This window comes from Lepidochelys kempii, chromosome 3 (genome assembly GCF_965140285.1).
Source record: "Lepidochelys kempii isolate rLepKem1 chromosome 3, rLepKem1.hap1, whole genome shotgun sequence".
Taxonomy (NCBI): domain Eukaryota; kingdom Metazoa; phylum Chordata; order Testudines; family Cheloniidae; genus Lepidochelys; species Lepidochelys kempii.
In genome coordinates, this window is record NC_136382.1 from 170054625 (window position 1) to 170079569 (window position 24945).

A 24945-nucleotide genomic window follows, 5' to 3' on the forward strand; every position below is an offset into this window, starting at 1 on the left:
GAGTGATATACAATGTGTTCCAAGTGCACCTAAAAGTAAATCTCTGACAAAGAATTAATAGAATGACACCCTAAATTTTCTCCTTTTAGCACCTTTTATCATGTGGTAAGTGATAAAGGAAATCAAAGGATCATAATCTGGCAAAATAATCTTCTCAAAGATTAGATTAGTCCTAATTTTTTCCAGTGGTCTAAGGATAGGTTTAATGCATTTTTCTACTTAAGGACAAATGGAATGGATTTGTAAATAATTTGGAAAGCTCCTCTAATGCTTTAAGTGTTAATTTCCAAGGTGCCATTTTTTGTTATGAGTTGGTTGCAAGGAATTCTCTGGAGAAAGAGCTTAGGTTTCATATTATTTTAAACATATGTACAGAATAACCATAACTGGCATATGTTTGCTTGATTTCACCCTTTAGTTTAAATATAGTTTAAATTACTTTAAATATAAAATTCAGTATAATATCTTCCATACCCCTTCATGATATATGGCTGAAAAACATTCTGAGAAACAGTAAGCATAAGCCGTATCTTAGTTATTGTCACGTTAGTTGCACTGTTCTATTTAATTACAATTTTTACACAGTGCATAAATTCTCAGTACAATTGTTTTTTATTCTGTTCATCTTGTGGTGAACATGAAAGAAAATACCATCTCTTAGCATATTAACAAACATCATATTATATGAGAGATTTGTGATAATACCAGGTAATCTAAAAGTTATATACATTTCTGAAAAACTTTCCTTCAGGTTTATTTTTAAAGATTTTACTCCACAAAATACCAACCTGTTTGCCTTTTAACTTTAAACATTAAAGTATGTTGCTCAAATAAATGTGTAAACATGAGTAAAAAACAATTAAGTTTTCAAATGCCCTTTTTACATTACCAAAAAAAAAAAAAAAAATGGAAAGGGTCACAATGTGATGTCAGCCAATTTAAAAAAAAAATCTTTTGAAGTCTAACTATCATGCAGATATGTGTAGACCCAACTGTCCCGAACAAGTGAGCATGGAGTCTTAAAGCCCTAATTGTGGTCATTTCCCATAGAAGTTATGGAGACCATTACACTCACTATGAACATAGGTAAATATATTATCCCAAAGTGCACTATATAGCATACCCCACATATAAAAAAGTATGTAGAAATGTATACTTGTGATGGTTTATACATTTTTCTAAAGTACGTATTCACAATTCTCAGTTTTTTCATTTTTCTTTGATAAAGTCCACCTCTGTCGAGAAGCTCAACTGACTGTTGAGATGGCTGGAGTCTTTCCACCTTCCTCGCCTTCAGCCCCTTCAGCACCTGCATCCACTTGATTGAACTTACCAATCTTTTTCAAACTTTCTAATGCGGATTTGAAAGTGTCTGTCAGGCTCTGCTCCAGCAGCCACCCCTCGCTTTCACATTCAGGATCCTCAGGATTGGCGATGCTTTCCAGAGCGGTTTGCAAAAGACGCAAACCAACCATCACAGACACCTGCGTAGGATGCATTGGAAAAGGGCAATGAAATGCAGTAAACCCCTTCTGCACATGCGCACGGCTGAATAGCTTCACCCTCTAGCACCACAGAAGTAATACTCAACCTGTAAGTTGACTCTTGAGCCCTGCTGGTGGTATATGAGCCTCTGCAGGTCTGAGCAGTACTCCATTTTCTCTACCTGCATCTCAGGTGATTGCAGTGCAGTGCCAGGCACAGGAATGCTCTCTGACAGGCTCAAAAAGGCTGTGCAACCCAGAGCAGTGGTATGAGATTCCCCCAAGATTAAATGAGTTGCATGAACTCTCCCTTCTTTTGAGTAGCTAGGAGGAAGAAGAAAGTGGAGAGATTCCCTTGCCCCCAAAGGGTCAGAAGCGGGAGGCAGGATGGCGTAGCAAGGAGTGGGAGGAGAAGTAAAGACCCCGAGGAGCAAGGCAAGAGAATGGGGCAGTAGAAAGGAGAAATTATGTTGCCTGGAATGAGGGAGGAACCACAAAATAACCACCAGGTGATGTGCTCTCATCCATGATTTCTGATATTTGGCTCATGGGATGGTGGTGACATGGAATCTTGCTGAGGGAATACCCACAAAGTCAAGAAGTAGGTATTACAACATGTCAGACTGCTGCCCAATGGTGATTTTTTGTGCCTCTGACTCAGCTTGTTGTAAAAGTGCCTCTCCATCTCATCAGACGCTGCTGCTCTGTGGAGTATAGCCTTTCCAAAGGCATTTGAATGGCAAGTCCCATGTCTCTGCACTCGACCTTAACAAAACTTTGAGCAACATCAGCTTTAGTACCTTCAGTCTATTTTAACTAAACATAAACTCATTTTCATGCTGACTTACTGTCTTTGGCACATATCTTAATATGATCAAGGAGATTGTCCTGAACAAAAACCTGGTCATGAGGTCCAGGACCCTAGTGAGTTTAGTGTGTGGACCATCAGCTAATTCATTTGTAGTTCTGTTTTCTTTTTATATTTAAAAAGATAAAGGCAACACAAGAAGCAACACCAGTGTATTCGTCATTGTTTAAATCTGAAAAAAAAATTATTTGGGTAAAATATTTACCAGTTTCAGAAACCTCCATCATATATTTTCTATGGTGTTAGGGTGGTTTAACACCACTGACACTCACAGAGGAACCCATTAGACCTCAACTCTGACTTCGGAGAATAAGATGCCGTATGGGAACCTTTTGTTTTTAAGAGTTCTTCTGTCTCCTAATGCTGTTCTGAACTGCTCAGCTTCCTGCTGTGTTGTATTTATGGAGAAGACTGAGCTGACTGAGAGACACTAGTGAGAGGAAGGAAGCACTGCCTCTAGAAGAGCCAACTTTATGCAGCATAATAGAAGAGCAGGTAGGCTAAAAACAGGAAGAGAGCGCAATAGGGTTAATTCAGAAACAAGGTCTAGTCCACTTATTAATAATCTCGTGGCATTTGTTCGAGTAGAGTGTTAGCCCCATTATCCTGCCGAAATTCCAACCGTAGTAACTGCATTGTCTTCCTAAATTCCCCTGCCATTTCAACCCTCTACAGTATTCCACCTCACTTTTCTTATCCTAAACAGTTGTGTTGTTACTGTAGGCTGTTAACACATTAAATCCTAATGGCCATGCTTCATTGAAGTGATTGCTCTCTGTCTACAGCACAGTTGTGACTTAATTGATAGTGGTAAGGCACTTTGAGATTTTTATGATGAAAGGAGTCATTAATGTGTAAATATTAGTATTCATTAAGAGACACTTTAAGGGATGGGGCAAGCTGCAAAACTTCAATCCAAATTTGTGATGGGAGTGATGCAGATCTGTGATTTGGTTCAGCCCCTTAGGATCAGTTGCAAAGTTCAGATCCAGATTTTGGACAACAATAAAGATTGGGCTGCCAAGATCTGGAGTGTCGGTAAGACTATGTCTGATTTTAACCATCCCTAACATCAGGGTTATGGTTGAACACTGTCTCAGATCCCTAGTTAAATAAGACTACTTTTGGTTACCCCTCAATTCCACCCTACAAATGCTGCAGGCAATTTTGTCTTCTCTTACTCAAGAACAGAAAGGGGGGGAAAAAATCTAACACAGACTTCCCTAGCTACTCCACGTATCTCCCCAAGGGCAGCTGGAAAGAAAGTTGGCTATATACTATCAAGTGCCTTTCATCTCCTCTTTAGAATGGGACCATACAACAAAAAAAGACGCATGTCATTGTCCGCTACAAATGCTTCCGGAACCTGCTCCTGGAAAGCACTGAGTATTTTCTCATGAATTCACAAAATAAAAACTTTAGCAACTGACACCATTTTATACCAAGATCAAAGTGAACATTAATTTTCACAAATAACTCTTAGATGTTAACTGATTTCTGTCAATCTTGAGGTCAATCCTTCCAATTTTGGACCCAATCCTGCCACCCTTACTCATGAAATTAGTGCCATTGCCATCAATGATTTACTGCTGTGAGTAAAGGTTTACAAGAGTGGACCCAAAATGTAGTCTTCATATAACTATACAGCAAGTAATTTTCACTGTGCTACTCCATTGCTCATGAGCAGAAGTTCCTTTATGGCTGGCTCATAAGCGTTCCCACCATTTTATAGTGCATATAGTTCTCAACTGCTCTGAATTGTTTTGATATGGTTTTGGCAGCTAGTGTAGATGAAACAGCTTCAGACAAGGTTCCTTATTACATCCCACAATTTAAGACTCCCTTTTCTAACAAGGTCTCACTTTGTGGTTTTAAAATTCTGAGCCCCAAAACACACCTCTGATATGGACTGAGAGTGACTTACTAAAGAGCAATGCAATGCGCATCTCCTCCAGTGGCTCAGCCCACCTTTTCCACCACAGTTCCAGCTTCTGACTGTCTCAGGAGCCGGTGGGTTAATGGTTGAAAAGTGAACTTGTATGTCCTGTATGAGAGCACAGATCAATGATCTGTTTCTTGTTAAACTGAACTGTTTGGTAAATTATCTACCATACAGAAGTTTTTGTATAGCACCCATTAATATTGTATCAAGGTGCTGAACAGAACGGTTAGTTCTTCAAGTGTGTCTGCATATTCCCACTTATGAGCTCTGTGTCACCATGTGGTGCCTTGTGTTGGAACCTTCTTTTAGCAACATCAGCTAGAACACTCTTGCACTCCCCACTCCTCTCTTCAGTGTCACTCGTGCTCTAAAAGGAGGCATGTTTCCCCAGTTTCAAGATCGTCTTCCTCATCTCCTGTTACGAAGAAGAGGCCAGAAGGTGTCATTTGCCTGTTCGCAAAACATCCTATCCTTCTTCCCCCTACTACGCCTACGAGGTCCCCACAAAGCTGGATCTCCATACATCTCTCTGGATCCATTGTTATCCTCAGTACATTCTATCTCCGATCCAGAACAGGATTCTTACCAGGAAGAACGCAGAGATCTTTGGGTCATTTTGTATCACTCTTTGGTCTGCCTCCTGTAGGCATGTTCCCCCTACTCTAGCTGTTGGGGAGACTGGCAGTCCTGAGGCCAGTGGTCTTATTCAGCCCACCTCAGGAATTTTCAGTTACCCTCCACATGGATGGAGAGGTAATGTTTCATCTGTAAAGGATCCAGCAGTCCAGAAATCCTGGGATCTGACTCTTCCAGATCTGTTGACATTAGACAGTGATCCCTGAAATGCTGTCTGAGGAAGACGAGGTGTAACCCTTCTTTTTAAACAAGAATATTTGGAAATGGACTAGGAACCTGGTTTATCACCTCTTCTCCTTCCAAAGATGCTACACAGTTCCATGATTTCGCGGAGGTCCACTTTAAATCTTTCTGCAATGCCTGTGGAATAAACTTCTAGCCTGGTGTTTGATATCCTTGGTGCTACTTCAATACAGAATATCCCCACCAATTTTGGATGGTTTGCTACAGCTGGCTAAATCTGTGTGCACCATGCCTGCTCCTTGTCAAAATGTTTCTAAGAAAGATCACAGGTTTGTATCAGATGCCCTTTGAAGGGTTTTCCTGCTTTCATATGCACCCTAATTCACTGGTGGTGGCTGCTGCCAGAAACAAGAAAAATCTGGACAACCACACTCCCCCCTTCCCCCCCCCAGCTGGCAAGGAAGGGAAAAGATTGATCGGTTGGGGCGAAAGGTGTTCTTTTCATTGACGGTGAATTCTCAGGTGGTCATGGCTTGCTACCAATTCCATTGATGGCAGAAGCTCACATTGTTTTTACAAGACTTACCTGACAACAGAAGGAGGTTGGAAATGTAGCCAAGCATTCCGTGGGGGTCTCTTTTGATGCTTCGGAGTCTGCTGCCAGGGCATTGGTGTCTGCTGTAACCATGAGGAGGCATGCTTGGTTTTTTTCATCCTCCCTAACTCTAGATACTAAGCGTAAGCTGGAGGAACTCTCCTTTGAAAACGGAGGATCTTTTCAGTGATGAAAAGACAAAAGACCTGCTGGAAAAAACTAAAGGACATGAGACAGGCGGCCCAATTTCTAGGTAGATTCCCTCTGTTATGAGGAGGCCTTCTACTCCTTTCTGGTACTAGCGACAGTACTCCCCAGTCTTCGTCTTACTTTTCATCCACTCAGAGATGTCAACAATACCAGCAGCCTTCTGCCTTCCAGAGTCAACATGGAAAAAGGTCTTTGAAGCCAAAGTTTAAAACTAAACAACCTGCTTCCTCATTAGAGTCTTTGTGGCAGAACAACAAGTGTCGTTTTTGATGAGATGATCAGGAGTCAAGAAGCAGCAAATCAGGACCAACCAACTGTTCTCTGGAGACAGACTAGCTCTGCATTATCAATACATCAAGGCAAGTTACATAGGATTTATGGGTACTAGAGATTGTAGCTCTCCCCAGAAATGGCCTCTCCCCAATTCACCCTACCCTTCACTCTTCAGGGACCCCTCTCATGGGACTGTTGTTCTTGCAGAATTAGATAAGTTGCTACGGATAGGAACAGTTGAGAAGGTCCCCAAATGCTGGAGGAGTCGTGGCTTTTACTGCTGTTACTTTCTGGTGCGGAGAAATGATGTATCAGACAAACTCTCTAGACTTAAGGGACCTGAATAAGTACATTTGGAAGTTTTGGTTCCATCGTACCTTTGCTGTCAGTCATGGATTGGTTTGCGACTCTTGATTTAAAGGATGCATATTTTCGTCAGTCGATTTGTCACAATCATCGAAAGTACCTTCAATTTGTGCTGGATGAATGCCATTTTCAGTACAGGGTGCTCTCATTTGGTCTCTCCACATCACCTGAGTTTTTACAAAGTGCCTGTCTCTGGCAGTGATTCACCTGAGAAATCAGGGTATTTTTGTTTACGTCTGTTTGGACAATTGTCTACTGAAGGCCAGTGTGCGCAAAGACCATTCTTTTTTCAGACCTCCAGGCTTCTTCTCAACTGTGCAAAGTCAATTCCTGTCCTACACAAAGGATTCTCTTTGTAGGGTCCATACTGGACTCTGTGGGAGGGAGAGCCTTCCTAGCAGAGGTCAGATTTCTCAAGATGAGCCATATCTATTAAAAACTCAACAGTGTCTCACTCAGAGTAAAATTCCTTTGTAGTCTCCTGGGGTCTGATGGCAGCCACTAATTATGTGACTCTATTTGCATGTCTGAGAATCAGACCTATGCAGCACTAGATGTCTCAGGTCTACAGACCAAGTCTTCATGTCGCACTATGCCCCAGAATGTCAGTCTCCCTAGAATACTGGTCAGTCAGAGTGAATGTGCTCAGAGGTTCAATCCCCCGGATCCATCTCGGATGGTAACTTCAGATGTGTCAAACAAGGATTGGGGGGATGCATTTGACAGTTCGAGGGCACTCGTATTGGGAGAGAGCCCTGCACATAAACAAGTTGGAATCGAGATCTGTTCATCTGGCCTGTCAGGTTATTCCTTCCTCACCTACAGGGGAGGGTTGTACAGGTGGTGGCAGACAATATATTGGCAAGGTATTACATTAACAAGCAGGGGCTGCTCATTCTGTTCTCCTGTGTGCAGAGTAGGTCTCTGGGATTGGTGTATCAGTCACTATGGCTATCTTGTGGCCCTAAATTAGCTTGGAAAAACCAATGTAGTCACAGATCATCTCAGCAGAGACCGCTCTCAGATGCCTGAATGGTCCCTAAAGGATCAGTTGGTTCAGACTATATTCCCCAGCTGGGGTTGACCAGAGCTGGACCTATTTGCAACGAGGTCCCACAAAGTGTCACCTCTTCTGTTCCAGAAAGGACAGGGACAGTCTATCCCTGTCAGATGCTTTCCTTCTGTACTGGGGAAAGGGTTTGATATTTGCCTCCCCCTCCCCTCCCTTCAATTGATCCAGTTAGTGAGAAACGAACATCAGGGCAGGGCAAGGATGATTCTCATGTCCCTGTCTTGGACATGTCAACAATAGTTTACTGATCTTCTGAAACAGTCTGGCAGAGTCTATATGAATCTTCTTCTGTTTCCAAGCTACTGTCTCAGCAGGAGAGCAAGATCTTTCACCCGGACCCACAGTCTCTTCACCTGATGGTGGGTGGTCAGACCTTGACTCTGCTCTTGAGCAGTCATGTTCTTTGTGCAGGACATACTAATTAACTCTAGAAAATTATCTACTAGAAGCTGTTTCTGCTTAAAGTGGATCAAATTTCAGGCCTGGATGATGGGAAAACCTGATTCCCATGTATCTGCTTCTATTCTTTATGTCCTGGAATACTGAATGTATTTAAAATCTCAAGGGTTATCTAACACAGCATTAAAAGATCACTGGGCATTCATCTCAGAGTATCACACTTTAGTTAATGGTAGATTGCTGTTTGTTGATCGTTTGGTCACAAAGTTTATCAACTTTGTATTCCCCTCTTAGAGAGCCTGTCCCTTTTTGAGGTCTCAGTTTGGTGTTGGCCATGCTGATGAAATCACCCTTTGAACCCTTGGCTGAATGTTCTGCCTATTATTTATCTATCAAAACAGTTTTCATTATTGCTATTATGGTGGACAGGAGAGGGAGTGAATTGAATGTCCTAATGGCTGATCCGCCTTTCACTTCTTTTCATAAGGCCCAGGTAGTTCTCCGATCTGATCCTAGGTGCTTTCCTGAGGTGTCTGATTTCAACATCCGACACTTAATTTGGCATTTTCTGTTAAACTGCATTCCAATCGGAGGAATCTGTCCTACACACTTTAGATGCCAGAAGGGCCCTTTTTTACTACTAAGATAGAACTAAAAGTTTTTGTAAATCATCTAGATTGTTTGTCTTATGCTAAACACCATGTGGGTTATACAGTTCCTTCACAGATCGATCATGTGTTACTGACTATTACTAGCAAAAGTTCCTGCATCTACTTCGATTCCACTGCATTCCACTAGAGCTGTGGCTACTTCCTTCACTTCTCTTAAGCAGGTGTCAGTTGCTGAAATTTGCAGAGCTGCAAGAGGGACTGTGGTGCACACTTTCACTCAACACTATGATTTGGACTTGGCCTCTAGGATGGATGTCGGATTTGGCAAGGCAATGCTTGTCTATTGAATTAGGATCCTGTTCCCACCTCCAAGTTAGTTTCAAGTACTGCTTATCAGTCTGTCCCGTAAGTGGGACTGTGCAGAGCCACTGGAAGAAATTTAAGTTACTTATTTGTAACTGGAGTTCATCGAGGGCTCTGCATATTCACACTTCTCTCACCCTTCCCCTCTCTGTCGGAGTCTTTGTTGTTGGGTGTCTCTAGCTTTGCGGTGGAAAGTGGCGAGTGCACTCCACTCCCTATATAGCCTCAGAATGTTGGTGATGCAGAGGGGAGGGGAAGGAGATGCAAGACCCTTCTAGCAGTGTCACCAAGAATACGGTTTTACCGCAAGGTGACACACACAGTGCCCGTAAATGTGATTATGCAGAGCCCTCTCAACGTACCAGTTACAAGAAACCTACCTTCATATCTCCATGCCAATGAAATGTTCATGTTATCAGCAAAATCAATGCAACTGGAGTAGAGTCTCAACTTCAAAAATACCCTTTTTGGTGCCTCACTGGTATGCGTTTCAGCTGTAGATCCTTGGCTAATTACAGTCCATCAGAGAAGTAGTGATAGTTGTGGTCTGAAAGCTTCATTGGTTTCATTGATTGTCCATTGCCAAGAGGAGATCAGTAAACATCTGTGATAAATATTAGTTTTATTAGCACCTTTGAATAGTGATGCATTGTTGACTTGCTGCAGGATCTTGGGGGGATGCCTAAAGCCATCCCTTGACTGGTTTTCGTGTTCTTCCCTTTTTTAAAGTTCTGAGTTGTTAATCACTGACTCTTTCATCTGGTCAACATACATGTGAGATTGCTCGGTGAGGAGGTGGGGATGGTCTTGGCTGCAATGCCATCAGTATAATGACAACATTTAGCTTTAAATCTTCTTTAACACCAACGGTGTGGGTTCTCTTCTTTCTCGCAGCGGTTGACTGAGCTAGAAGGCATACTCAGCTGGCTGAGGATCAATTCAGATGCGACAGGTATGCTGGTGGGCAGGGGAAGTGTCACATGGATCTCATGATGGGCTAATGGTGACTGCTTGTTCTACTGAAGGAGTCAGCTCAACTTTAGTCAATGGGGTCATTTTAGACCTCTGGCTTACCTCTAGCTCTTTTACCAATTTATTGGGATAACAGACCTCCTTTCACTGCCATAGACGTCCCTTCAATGATCCATGCCTATGTTACCTACCTGTTAGACTTCTGGAACATGTTGCATATATGGCTACCTTTAAAAGTCACTAGGAGCCTTCATCAAGTGTTGAATGGAGCTGCATGTTTGCTTTTCAGGCTGAGTCATCCAGAGCACATCCTGTGTGTTTCAAAGGCTCCATTTGCCTCCTACTTGCTTCAGGGTCCAATTCTAAGTGTTGGGTTTACTCTTACACCACTCATGAGGCCTACCTAAGAACCCACCTCTCACTCTGAGCCATTGTGACAGCTGAGATCCATGTATATCTGTTTTATACAATGTTTTCTGAGAGTCTTAGCTACCAGATGAGCCTCCTCTGCTGGTAATCTTTAGTTTGCATTTCCTGGACAGTCCTTAGGTCTGGAAATTGCTCTCTGGACTGGTTAAAACAGGTAGGAAAAGTCACCAGAGTTTGAATTAGTTGACCTTCAGAGGGAAAGCCCATCTGTTTACCTGGGATTTATCCTGAAGCAGATTAGCCAGAAGGTGCTTTGAACTTTTTTTTTTACATTGAAGACGGTCAGTTATGTAGAGTCTAAATGTTCCCAGAGGATATGGCGTGTCACGTGTTTTTATAAACAAAGGAGCTTTAATACTTAACAATTTATTCACTGTTTGCTTCTAATGTTTCCCATAGAAGCTTGAAATGAAATGGTCTTTACAGTACTTGCTAATGGTTCTAAAGACAGATGGAGTCAATGCCTCTTTGCTCTTTATTCCTCTCTCTGCATACCAGTATCACTGAAACAATCGGAGGGAATACACACAGCTCTCAAAACATGGCATGGTGCTTATTAGTTAGGTGCTGTTGCAGTGCAACTAGTTTGAACTCTCACTGTTTCCGGGTACAAAGCAAAATCGGGAAGCTATGGTGGTGTTATTTGGCTTTTCAGCCACCCAGCGTAGATGAAAATAAAATGAGAGAAATGGCTTTTTGTAAAGGGAACTCATGCCTCACCAATCTATTACAATTCTTTGAGGGTGTCAACAAACGTGGACAATGGTGATCCAGTTGATATAGTGTACTTGCACTTTCCAAAAGCCTTTGACAAGGTCCCTTCCCAACAGTTCTTAAGCAATCTAAAGAGTCAGAGGATAAGACGGAAGGTCCTCTCATGGATCAGAAACTGGTTAAAAGACAGGAAATAAAGGGTAGGAATATATGGTCCGTTTTCCCCATAGAAGAGAGGTAAATAGCAGAGTTCCCCAGGGATCTATACTGTGTGACATTCATAAATGATCTGGAAAAGGGGGTGAACAGTGAGATGGCAAGGTTTGCTGATGATAGAAACTTATTCAACATAGTTAAGTCCAAAGCTGACTGTGAAGAGTTACAAAGGGATCTCATTAAACTGGGTGACAAAATGGCAGATGACATTCAATGTTAAGTGCATATTGGAATGCATAAAGTAATGCATATTGGAAAACATAATCCCAATTATACATACAAAATGATGGGGTCTAAATTAGCTAAATTAACTAAAATAAAAAAAGGGGGATCTTGGCATCACCGTGGTTAATTCTCTGAAAACATTCTCTGCTGAATGTGCAGCAGCAGTCACAAAAGCTTTACAATGTTAGGAACCATTAGAAAAGGGATAGATAAGACAAAACCTATCCTAGTGCCACTATGTAAATCCATGGTATGCCCGCATCTTGAATACTGTTTGTAGTTCTGGTTGCTCCATCTCAAAAAAGATATAGTAGAATTGGGAAAGGTGCAGAGAAGGGCAATGAAAATGATTAGGGGTATAGAACAGCTTACATAAGAGGGTAGAATAAAGAGATTGGCACTGTTCAGTTTAGAAAAGAGACATCTAAGGGAGGGGGATGTGAGAGGTCTATAAAATTATGAATAGTGTGGAGAAAGTGATTAGGGAAATGTTATTTACCCCTTGACATAACACAAGAACTAAGCCATTGTGGGTTAGGCACCCACAATGAAAGGCACCCAATGAAGTTAATAGGCTGCATATTTAAAAAAAAACAGACAAAAGTACTTCATATAACACGCAGCCAACCTGTGGAACTCATTGCTGTGGGATGTTGCAAAGGCCAAAACTGGTGCAGAAAGAATTAGATACATTCATGGAGGATAGGTCCATCAATGGTTATTAGCCAAGTTGGTCAAGGATGCTACCACATGCTTTGGGTATACTGAATCCTCTGACTTGCCAGAAGCTGGGACTGGACGACAGAGGATGACTTACCTAATAATTGCCCTGATCTGTTGATTTCCTCTGAAGCATCTGGCATGGGCTACTGTCAGACAGGATACTGGGTTAGATGGACTGTTGGTCTGACCCAGCATGACTGTTCTTATTTAGAATTTGAAGGATAATTTCTGATTTCAGTTTGTAGGTAGGCTGAATTCTCACCTAAGCCAAGGGGTCAGTGTCCCTTTAGTAATATTACCCAGTATAGAATAGTCTTCTCCTTATTTAATACTGACATGAATCTAAAGAAAGAACTGTAATATTATTGTATAAATTGGTGATTGTTGGTTTCCTAGATTGACTTCTTTCAAGGACCCCATGTAATGGTAGCCTTCCCTTTGCTAAGCAAGGAGACGGTCATAAATGTGATTCTTCATCTGGTTAGACGGGGACTGAGTTCTTCCATAGCATCCTGTTCTTGGTAGCAGAGGGAGCTCAAGACCCAAATCTGGATCCCTTGCTCTGACACTACAACATCAGGCCAGCCACATATGAGGTGTCCCATCTTAAAACAATAAATATAGCTCAGTATTGCCATTGCTCATGGTTGTATTATGAGTCTCACGCTGTTTGGTGTTTTTCAGGAGCCCCAGTTCCTGGCATCCTCTGATTGTATGAAAATCACACCTTTCATTGAAAAAATGAAAGAAAAAAATTCCACTCCTTATTCCTACAGAGAAAAGCTTGAAAATGTGACTGGCTGCACCCTGAAGGTCTGGAAACTAAAAAGCAAATTTTTTTTTTCATTTAATGATTTCTATCGATTTCAATATTTCTGGGGCCTGATTCATGATTTAATTTACATTTGATTAGCATTAGCATATGGTCTGCTCCTCCATCCTGTAATTCATTGCCTTTTTTCATATATATCAGTACAAATAAGAAATGTATTTCCACTCCTCTGTTTGTAATGTCTCTTGGTTTTGATTTTCCATAAAGTTGCTGGCTGATTTTCCCCCCATATTATATGTTTTTACAAGAAGCATCAATGTCAGCGATGGGTGGGGATTGTTCATTTTTTAAAAAAAACAAACGCTGCATGTTCTGTTTTTCCTTTGGGTATGCAATGATTTTTAGAGGTAGGGAGGAAATTGAAGGTTTCAGTTGTATTTGCCAATAAAAAGCAAATTTATCCTTTTAAAGAGGAAGTAGAATATATGCAGACAACACACCACCACTTTATATTAGGGCTGTAATAAGTCATTGATTTGTATTTATTTAAACTTAAAAGTAACTCCGCATCAGAATGAAATATTTAAAATGGCTGCTCCCTACTGGCAGCAGCCATTTTAGGTATACTGCAAAGTATGCTTCCGCATATTTCCCAACCTGAACTGCACCCTTCCCTGCTGATCTGGCTCCCTCCTGCTATCCTGGCAGGCTCCGTACCTGCTCCCTCATACCAACTCCAGCCAGTTCCAGCCGATGCTCTGACTCCATTCACATTCAGTATTCACTAACTACTATAGCCAGTTAGCTGGCATTCACCCAAATGCAGAAAACGTCTTCCTCGCACTGTACAGAATGTAGCTTAAAAACAAAACTCCACTACCAGGAATGGTGTCCAGTAATAATTGCAATGTGCTGTTTTTAGACAATAATACATACTATGATTTTTAGATGCCGAATGGAAATGAATTCCTGTTCTACATTTAGCCAGTTCAACTAACCTATCATCTGTGCTCAAGTAGTTTGATAGAATCAGTCAGGAGGCCTAAACAAAAATCCTGGATCTGAACACCACTGAACCTTGTTGTGTTTGGACTCTGAACCTGGCTCCAGATCCAAATGTTAGGGATGGCTTGATCTCTTCACTGAATTTTACTTTCACTTTCTGCTCCAACATACACTAGCCATTTTTGACTTATGGGTTTAATATTTTTGACTCTGTTGTCTGTGACTCTCTCTCTCTCTCTCTCATATTATTTTCTCCTAAAACTGTATTTTGTATTGAAACAGAAATGAAATCTGGTACCTTTTTTCTTTCTGACTATTTGTCCATGATATCTCAGTTCAACTCTGGGAAGAGGGGCTGGTTTTATAAATTAACCTGTTCCTCTGTTAGCTGACTAATTCTGATGCACAGCACAAAATATTGTAGGCCACAAAACAAGCATTAGCTATTGTTTTAGATTTGCCATCCATAGATTGGTGGATTATTTATTTTAAATAGCTATGTTAAATGAGAAGTACATTTTTCAATGGATAACATGGACTATTTCTACAATCACCGTTCTAATCAAACAGACATAGATGGAGAAACTGCCATGTCAGCATGTTACCTCAAAAAGCCAGACAAAGAGGACACCACCACCCATGGAGCTCATCATGCTGCTGTAGTAGAGCAGAAGTGCCTCCCTGCAGCCGCGATTCCATAGGTTGAGCTCCTCTGTTTGGTAGTCGTAGCTGTAGTGAGCTGAGTTGTTAGTGACTTGGTACTGGATGCAGGGTCTTGGGGAACTAGGATTGCAGCAACTGAAGGGAACTCCGTCAACCAAGTACCTTCCATCCACATTGCTTTTAATTCGACTATGAATGGGCAAAGGGCAGAAGAAAGTGTAAATATATAGATAATATTCAGCTGAGTGAGAATTTGAATACATGAGAAAGGGGGAACCAAAGGCAAAATAGTTTCCCAAGTGTTTTATGATCATGCACTTTCTAAAGATCCTGTCTGTGTCCTCCATATATACACTCATGTACACTTACCATGAAAAGCCTGCACCTGCTTTTCCTCTCTGTAGACCTAGGCATCATCTTTGTTGAAATAGCAACGTTCCATCCCCAATAATATGGGAAATTAAACAATATTAAAGACAGAAGTAAATTTCATGAGAGGTAATCGGAGAGGATTACTGCCATCCATGGCCATGGATAAAGATCTACCCCAGTCACTGGGGCTGTCATACCCAGCACCACCACTAATCCATCATCTTTTCTTTGACAATAGCCAATATCAGGGTACACTAATTAACTTTAGTGAAAGTCACCCAGGATTTAAAATAAGTGTGCTTTAGCAATGATATGTACAAGGGTGTTTGAAGTCTGTGCAGGAATTATTGACCTGTTGTACTCCATTTTCGAATTCAGCACTCAATAAAATAACCATTTAATCTAATTATTTGTGCCTCGGTGTGTCCAGCTAGATATTTATAAAGCCCCCAATCACTGTAAATATCTGTGCCTGTTTCCACCAAAAATTGAGAGGGGCAAAAATACTTTGATGGCTAGAGCACCAGCAAATATCCCCAGCTTATCTAACACCTTTACATTTGGTGCCCATGTGAAACAGACTCTGACATGCGAAGTATGTAAAAACCTTTTGGGAAATTTTAAAACCCTGAAATCTCCTCCTCGATCACCTGTAACTGCCAGCGAAGGCTATATTTTCAAAGCTGTGCTCCATGAGGGTGACCGCAAAATACGTGTGTGTGTGTGTGTGTGTGTGAACTGACAGCCAAATGGGTAGCAGCATGCACAAATGAATGGTTTTGTAGGTGCAAAGCTTTGAAACCATAGTCTTAAATGTCTCTGAATACCAAACAGAATCCAGTTCTGAATGTAGCATGCTTAGGTTCTGTTCTAACTCCCACTGACATGAACACCCAGAATCCCTTTCATTTCAGTAGACCATGAATCATGTTTAAAAAGAAAAATAAGATGCTGCAGGTGAAATCCTGGTGCCACTGAAATCAACAGGAGATTTGCCATTGACGTCAGTGAGGCCTGGATTTCACCCTAGATGCACATCCTGTGACTATACTGAGTCCTCTGCAATACACACAATTCTGAATTGAAGATCAGAATTGGGCCAATAGACTCAACCTGATGGGAAGCTGAATTTTTTAAAAAAAATTCATTCTACTTCCCACCTTAGTGTTGGGCAAATCTACAAAAGGAAATTGCCAGGAATCTCATATTCCTGAGCAAGACCCTATTTTTTAAACACAATATAATCCTGTTTTCTCCCAGTGCTTTGCCCTTCTGTTGTTGATGGATTAAGTTACAGCTCACAAATCTTCAGATAATGCTAGTAGGGTGAACATCTCATTATGTTTTCAAGTAGTTATTTATATCTAAGGATGTCTTCCGCAACTCAAAGTGCTCCCACATTAAGCAACAAATAAAAATGTATTTGTTGTAATGTCTCAGATCAAAATGCTACAGAATAATAGTTGAGTGGGTCTTCAATATTTTTAAAAGCAGCCAAAATGGCAAGCAAGCAAACAGATCATTCAGGGATCTGGCTTGGTGCATGTGAGAATATTTTTTTTTTAAATCGCTTCAGTCATTTACAGTTACATAAATTATTTTCAAAAATGCCTCAAGCCAGAAAGTCGTCTTTGTGCATCAGTAAAACTTTATAAATTGATAACATTTTAATCAAAATTCATAGGCCACTGTTCTTAAATATTTAACTTGGCAAAAAGGTTGCTGGGTATTCACACTGACATCTTTTTTTAATAAAACAAGTTAATTTGTTTGCACTTTTTTTTTTAAAAGAGTGGAATTTATGTGCCTGAATTGATCTGGAGATTAATACCTTCCTATACACTGACCTCCAAGCCATGAAGGTGTTTCTGGTCAATAATCCGTTCCACTTTCTATGAAATACAGAAGCCATATGAGGTCAACAGGAGCTTAACAGCAGTGTGTCATATATGTTCACCAAGATCTCAAGGACATATTTATTTTATAAAAGAAAAACCGCAAACAACATTAAGGGCTGGTTGATTTTAGTTTTCATTCAGTCTGAAGTATCAGCAAAGTCCGAAGTAAATTAATAAAAGGAAAAAAACCCACTACACCATTACAGCTATTGCTGTGTCCTCATTTCAGATTCTTGGAGTGATCTCATGTAACTTTTACCAAAATTCAGTGGAGTTGTGACAGTTTACCCCAGTTCAAGGTTTGCCCCCTGTACCAGAGCTGTAGCCATTGAAGTGCAGCACTGGGGACCCCAGAGAACTGTGTTCTAATCCTGGCTCTGCCAATGATTCACCAGGTATCCTTTGGCAAGTCACTTAACATCTGTTTCAGTTTCCATAACTGTAAGTAAGGATTATTATTCCCAATTTATCCACCTTTCTCATAGGAATGGTGTGAAGGTAAACTCACTAAGGTTTGTAAAAACAGTTTAAACACTTAGCTGAATAAAGTCTAAGAATTATTTAATCTTATTCTCCCCTCCAGTCATAAGGATTTATAGGCTTCATTTTCTGTACATCAAGAAAATCTGAGTACCTTCACTCTGATATTCTCATTTTTGTTTTGTCAGATACAACATGATACTCATAGGTTTTATATTTTAAAGAATTACAGATAATGTTGACTGTTATGTTCTGTTACCTATTTCATGAAGAATACAGTAGATTTATTCTTTGTATTTTCCCTTTAATTTCATATCATCTGAGGATGGGGGCAATTTGTTCACATATTAAAGCACTCACACACAAAGCTGACTAGTTGTAAGTACTATACTAAAGGACAAGCACAGCACCCCAAAGGTCAGACAACAATTAATAGCACAACATGGTAGAGAGAGTATAATAAACCCATTAAGGGAAGTAAAAATTAAAATGCTGAAGGGATAAACAACCTTGTAGTTTTGATTTAAAAAAAACTGAATTAATAGTAAAGGAAATAATATACTTCAGCTGGCTTTCATAAAGATGAAGTAGTGATACAATGCCAGAGTCTAACAATTCCAACAGTTCTGCAAGACAAGGTCCTTTTTAACAGTAAGTCAGTGTTATTCAATGGAAATTCTCTTCAGAACAGGTAGAGTTTAATACTTTGTTATTCATGTACTCTATTTCTGGAGAAGGCAGGGAAATGCTCTATGCAACTGGGTTTATGATGTGGAAGAGCTGAAATATACATAGGCTTGGAAGTATTATATTTTTATCAATAAAATGTGAGTAAACATTGATTTCACTATACACACACCCGCTGATGAAGGAATATTTCCATCTATAATAATCAAAATGTACCAATAAGAAATGCTGCCTGAGACTCATGTTAGAGTTTGATTTAAGGATATTTATTTTGTATATTTTGACATGTGATGTTGACAACTTTTTGAATCAACATCTGTCATTAAATAAATATTGTCTGACACCCCTGCATAATTTTCTGCAACTGTGAAAATTTAAGTTTTTAAAAATGTTTAAACTCACTATTTTGTGCAACTGTGAAAATTTAAAACAAATAAAAATGCTGAACAATAAACAATCAATATCAAAAAGATAAATAAAAAGTGAGTTCTTCCAAGCCTAAATATACAAAAGGAAAGCCTGTTGAATGGCAAATAAAATGTTAGTTGTTTTTATATGGTCCTTTAATATTTAAGGCTAGATAGAAGAGGATAATAGCTCAGAATACTACATTTTTATGCCCCAGATAATGTGGGGTGAACTTGTCAGGAGATGGTCATCTGTTTGAGACCTTGGAATACTGGTCTCCTGATTTAAAGTATAAATGGAGAGAAAACCCATCCTAACCAAAAGTAGTATAACAACTCTGAACTTTCATCTCTGTTTCAATGTAGATTTTTTTAGTGTGAGATGGATCAAATAATTCTATAATATAAAATCACATTAAACAACTTACTCTTTCACTTCTTTGGAGCCAAAATCCAGATATCTGTTGCTGATCCACTGAATCTCAAACCAGTCTCTGAAACCATTGTTTCCACAGCATCTGAACTCAATTTGGAGCATGTCAATTGTCTTCTTCATGAAACATCTTCCTGGGGTATCAGTGTCCCTATAGAACTTCATGCCATTTTTTAGCCCATATGCTAATGTTGTCTCCAGAGAACCTCTCATGAGAAAGCAAATCAGAGCAATGAAAAAAATTAAGAAGTTAAAAAAGAAACACAACACCAGGTAAGGTTTCAGCAAAGGCTTCCACTTTGCAAATTTAGTTGGATCTAGAGAATCATAGCAAATTTTGCCAGCAAGAGCGTTGAAGGCGCAGGATAATATACCCATCAATATCAAAGAATTGGGCACAAAATGGCTTTCAGAATTGTCCATCACTTCACTTCGCTTCCGGAGCTCAATTTTGAGGAACAATCCCATGCTAAAAACAATGATTCCTGCGAACACTGAAAACCAGTTCATGAGCCATAGTCCCTGAGCTAGTTTTACCCTTTTCTTCTGGTTGAATTTGACTTTTAGTAGTGCCATCTTTGTAATACTGGATATTGAAAGATTCCACGGTATTGCTCCTTTTCTTGACTATGAGCAAATTTAGAACTATTCAGGCCTTTAAAAAGGCTCTGCATGGCATACTTTTAAGTGAGCCATTTTTCAGTCCTTCCATGTTGAGTTCCTAACCTAGGACCCAAGCAAGCAAATAACAGACGTTTCAAATTAACAATTGCACGTTAATAGAGATAATTTGCAAATAGCACCTCCGCCTATTTCTGGTGGTGACTTCCGAGCAAAAGAGAAACAGTCTCAAAATTTCAAACAAGTTGATCTGGATCTACAAGACGTCATTCTAATACCTTTAATCAGTTTGATCCAATTTAGAGAAATCTCTGCTAACAGATGAACAGTGGAAATAATCCCCTCATTTTACTATTTAGTGGATTTGTGCCTTCATATGATAGGTTACATTGTACTAGAATGTCAAAGCCTGGAGATATAAAGAGATGCTTGTTACCAGATGAATATAGGTCCAAGATAAAAAGCTGTGTCAACAAAGAAAAGTATTTTGTATATGACAGTCTGAGTTACTTGTACCTACAGCTAGAAACACCATTCTAGTGCATAGGCTTCTCTGTTCACCCTGGACGGCTTACAAGTTTTGTTTTGGGAGCAGTTAAGAGCATCATTTTCAGTAACCTAAAAATTTAAGCTTGTGCAAGCCCCGAAAGAAAGTAGACTATAACTAGCCCTGACAAGATAGAAAAAAGAACCATCAAATACACTCACTAAATAAATCATAGCCTAAAATCCAGAAACATTTGTTTGAGTCATGAGCAGTTTATTGGCTAATCATGATGGGTCAAGGTGTGGGAGAAAGATTTGTCAAGAAGGCATGAAAAATAATTGCCTTCAGGGGAGTTACACCAGCAATGAATTTGGCCAGATGATTAAGAAGGGAATCTCTGCTTCATCATCACTAGTTAATACATAAGAGATACTATTTTAGTCCTTGAGACTCTCTACAGAACATTTTAAGACATACATAATGGAATTCCGTGAGTCTCACCCATTTTCATTTAGTGGATGAATTGTTAATACAGAAATTGAACAGAAAGGGAGGTGGCTCACAACAAGACATGCTTACATAACATCCTTGTGGCAACTCCAGCACTCACTTACACCGAACAGCAGCATTAGGAATGTATGTATGTAGATTTAACTGCCTTTTATGCTATAAATAGACTTGGCAGAATTCAATTTTTATAATTTCAATGCATTTTAAGCATTTTTCTATTTTTATTAATTTAAATTTTCAGTTGTGGGAAATTATGGGGCATTAGACAATGAGGGTTAGACAAAAATTATTTAATGACAGATGTTGAGGTTCAAAAAATTAAAGGTTTATAACTGTTAAAACACAAATTGCCAACATCACATCAAAATATATTAAATAAAGAGTCTTCAATTAAACCTGAATAAATTCTCCAGCAACATTTTCCTTACTTTCCCTATCTGTAAATTTCAATGACTATTTATAGAAGTACTGTACTTCTTCATCAGTTTGTGTTTGTATGGTAAAATCAATGTTTACCAATAAAAGCGAATACTTCCTAACCTAGCTAATAAGGGTTTAATGCTTTTAAAAAAGAGTTAATAATAGAGTCTCCTTTTTCTCTCAGTTTCATTTCCCTCTCCATCTATTCTCATCATCTGGCTCAGAAACAAAAAAAGAGAGACTAATTTGGAAACCTCTGCAATAAAGAAAAGTGGACTCAGCAAACTGGAAAGACACATGTAAAAATAATAGAAAGGAGAGTGCTCAGGTGTTAATGCAATGTATTAGACCAGGGATACTCCACTCTCAGTGGTTCAAGAGCCAGATTAGCTATCAGCATTACCCAAAAGAGCCACAGTAGTGTGAATTCATTGTTTCATTTACTATAGTACTATGTAGTCATATTTAAACAGTATGACAGGGGAAATGTTATATATTATTCTCACAGCAAAATGACTGACCAAGTATTATTTTATCAACGACGGTTGGTTAATAACATAGAAAAAGCATCCTGATTGGTTAATATTTAAGGCACACAGGGTTTTAATATCATGTGCTTCAGAGAGCTGCAGGAGACACATTAAAAAGCCACTTGCAGTTCAAGCCTCTCAGGCTCAGTATCACTGTATTACAGCCTAGAAGAACCACACGAAGGGTATGTCTACACAACGAAATTAGGTCGAGTTTATAGAAGTCGGTTTTTAGAAATCGGTTTTATATATTCGAGTGTGTGTATCCCCACAGAAAATGCTCTAAGTGCATTAACTCGGTGGAGTGCTTCCACAGTACCAAGGCAAGCGTCGACTTCCGGAGTCTCTGCTGCCCATTGGAATTCTGGGTTGAGATCCCAATGCCTGATGGGGCTAAAACACTGTCGCGGGTGGTTCTGGGTACATATCGTCAGGCCCCCGTTCCCTCCCTCCCTTCGTGAAAGCAAGGGCAGACAATTGTTTCGTGCCTTTTTTCCTGAGTTACCCGTGCAGACGCCATACCACGGCAAGCATGGAGCCTGCTCAGGTAACCGTCACAGTATGTCTCTTGGGTGCTGGCAGACGTGGTACGGCATTGCTACACAGCAGCATCAACCCATTGCCTTGTAGCAGCAGACGGTACAATAGGACTGGTAGCCATCATCGTCATGTCCAAGGTGCTCCTGGCCACGTTGGCCAGGAACGCCTGGGCAGACATGGGCGCAGGGACTAAATTTGGAGTGACTTGACCAGGTTATTCTCTTTAGTCCTGCAGTCAGTCCTATTGAACCGTCTTATGGTGAGCAGGCAGGCGATATGGATTGCTAGCAGTCGTACTGTACCATCTTCTGCCAGGCAGGCAAGAGATGAGGATTGCTAGCAGTCGTATTGTACCATCTTATGCCAGGCAGGCAAGAGATGAAGATGGCTAGCAGTCCTACTGCACTGTCTTCTGCCGAGCAGCCATGAGATGTGGATGGCTTGCAGTCCTTCTGCACCGTCTGCTGCCAGCCAAAGATGTAAAAGATAGATGGAGTGGATCAAAACAAGAAATAGACCAGCTTTGTTTTGTACTCATTTGCTTCCCCCCATCCCCCGTCTAGGGGACTCATTCCTCTAGGTCACACTGCAGTCACTCACAGGGAAGGTGCAGCGAGGTAAATCTAGCCATGTATCAATCAGAGGCCAGACTAATCTCCTTGTTCCAATAAGAACAATTACTTAGGTGCACCATTTCTTATTGGAACCCTCCGTGAAGTCCTGCCTGAAATACTCATTGATGTAAAGCCACCCCCTTTGTTGATTTTAATTCCCTGTAAGCCAACCCTATAAGCCATGTCGTCAGTCGCCCCTCCCTCCGACAGAGCAATGGCAGACAATCGTTCCGTGCCTTTTTTCTGTGCAGACGCCATACCAAGTCAAGCATGGAGGCTGCTCAGCTCACTTTGGCAATTAGGAGCACATTAAACACCACATGCATTATCCAGCAGTATATGCAGCACCAGAACCTGGCAGAGTGATACCAGGCGAGGAGGTGACATCAGCGCGGTCACGTGAGTGATCATGACATGGACACGGATTTCTCTGAAAGCATGGGCCCTGCCAGTGCATGCATCATGGTGTTAATGGGGCAGGTTCATGCTGTGGAACGCCGATTCTGGGCTCAGGAAACAAGCACAGACTGGTGGGACCGCATAGTGTTGCAGGTCTGGGACGATTCCCAGTGGCTGCGAAACTTTTGCATGCGTAAGGGCACTTCCATGGAACTTTGTGACTTGCTTTCCCCTGCCCTGAAGCGCATGAATACCAAGATGAGAGCAGCCCTCACAGTTGAGAAGCGAGTGGCAATAGCCCTGTGGAAGCTTGCAACGCCAGACAGCTACCGGTCAGTTGGGAATCAATTTGGAGTGAGCAAATCTACTGTGGGGGCTGCTGTGATGCAAGTAGCCCACGCAATCAAAGATCTGCTGATATCAAGGGTAGTGACCCTGGGAAATGTGCAGGTCATAGTGGATGGCTTTGCTGCAATGGGATTCCCTAACTGTGGTGGGGCCATAGACGGAACCCATATCCCTATCTTGGCACCGGAGCACCAAGCCGGCGAGTACAGAAACCGCAAGGGGTACTTTTCAATAGTGCTGCTCTGGTGGATCACAAGGGACGTTTCACCAACAGCAGCGTGGGATGGCTGGGAAAGGTACATGACGCTCGCATCTTCAGGAACTCTGGTCTGTTTCAAAAGCTGCAGGAAGGGACTTTATTCCCAGACCAGAAAATAACTGTTGGGGACGTTGAAATGCCTATAGTTATCTTTGGGGACCCAGCCTACCCTTTAATGCCATGGCTCATGTAGCCGTACACAGGCAGCCTGGACAGTAGTCAGGAGCTGTTCAACTACAGGCTGAGCAAGTGCAGAATGGTGGTAGAATGTGCATTTGGACGGTTAAAGGTGCGCTAGCGCAGTTTACTGACTCGCTTAGACCTCAGCGAAACCAATATTCCCACTGTTATTACTGCTTGCTGTGCGCTCCACAATATCTGTGAGAGTAAGGGGGAGACGTTTATGGCGGGGTGGGAGGTTGAGGCAAATTGCCTGGCTGCTGGTTACGCACAGCCAGACACCAGGGCGGTTAGAAGAGCACAGGAGGGCGCGGTACGCATCAGAGAAGCTTTGAAAACCAGTTTCATGACTGGCCAGGCTACGGTGTGAAAGTTCTGTTTGTTTCTCCTTGATGAAACTCCCCGCCCCTTGGTTCACTCTACTTCCCTGTAAGCTAACCACCCTCCCCTCCTCCCTTCGATCACCGCTTGCAGAGGCAATAAAGTCATTGTTGCCTCACATTCATACATTCTTTATTCATTCATCGCACAAATAGGGGGATGACTACCAAGGTAGCCCAGGAGGGGTGGTGGAGGAGGGAAGGAAAATGTCACACAGCACTTTAAGAGTTTACAACTTTAAAATTTATTGAATGCCAGCCTTCTGTTTTTTGGGCAATCCTCTGTGGTGGAGTGGCTGGTTGGCCAGAGGTCCCCCCACCGCGTTCTTGGGCGTCTGGGTATGGAGGCTATGGAACTTGGGGAGGAGGGCGGTTGGTTACACAGGGGCTGTAGTGGCAGTCTGTGCTCCAGCTGCCTTTGCTGCAGCTCAACCATACACTGGAGCATACTGGTTTGATCCTCCAGCAGCCTCAGCATTGAATCCTGCCTCCTCTCATCATGCTGCCGCCACATTTGAGCCTCATCCCTGTCTTCAGCCCACCACTTACTCTCTTCCACCTCTCCTCCTGGTCATTTTATGCTTTTCTGCACTCTGACGTTATTTGCCTCCATGCATTTGTCTGTGCTCTGTCAGTGTGGGAGGACAGCATGAGCTCAG

General features: G+C 41.2%; 1 protein-coding gene across 1 annotated transcript; it reads right to left on the reverse strand.

Moving 5' to 3' along the window:
- Window positions 1–1190: 1190 nt before the first annotated feature.
- PRPH2 (peripherin 2) lies at window positions 1191–19574 on the reverse strand. Its single transcript, XM_073335293.1, has 3 exons — window positions 18994–19574; window positions 14664–14910; window positions 1191–1484 (listed from the first exon to the last, which is right to left on the reverse strand). The coding sequence occupies exons 1-3, from the start codon at window positions 19572–19574 to the stop codon at window positions 1248–1250; spliced, it is 1065 nt and encodes a 354-aa protein (XP_073191394.1). The 3' UTR covers window positions 1191–1247.
- Window positions 19575–24945: the final 5371 nt, after the last annotated feature.

What these genes read in the sequence shown, in the direction of transcription:
- PRPH2 (XM_073335293.1), bottom strand. Translation starts at nt 19,574, where the DNA reads ATGGCACTACTAAAAGTCAAATTCAACCAGAAGAAAAGGGTAAAACTA. An exon ending in GGCTCCAAAGAAGTGAAAGA is followed by an intron (nt 14,911 to 18,993) that starts GTAAGTTGTTTA and finishes GCCCATTCATAG; the next exon opens with TCGAATTAAAAGCAATGTGG. An exon ending in TCTTTGTCTGGCTTTTTGAG is followed by an intron (nt 1,485 to 14,663) that starts GTAACATGCTGA and finishes CATCCTACGCAG; the next exon opens with GTGTCTGTGATGGTTGGTTT.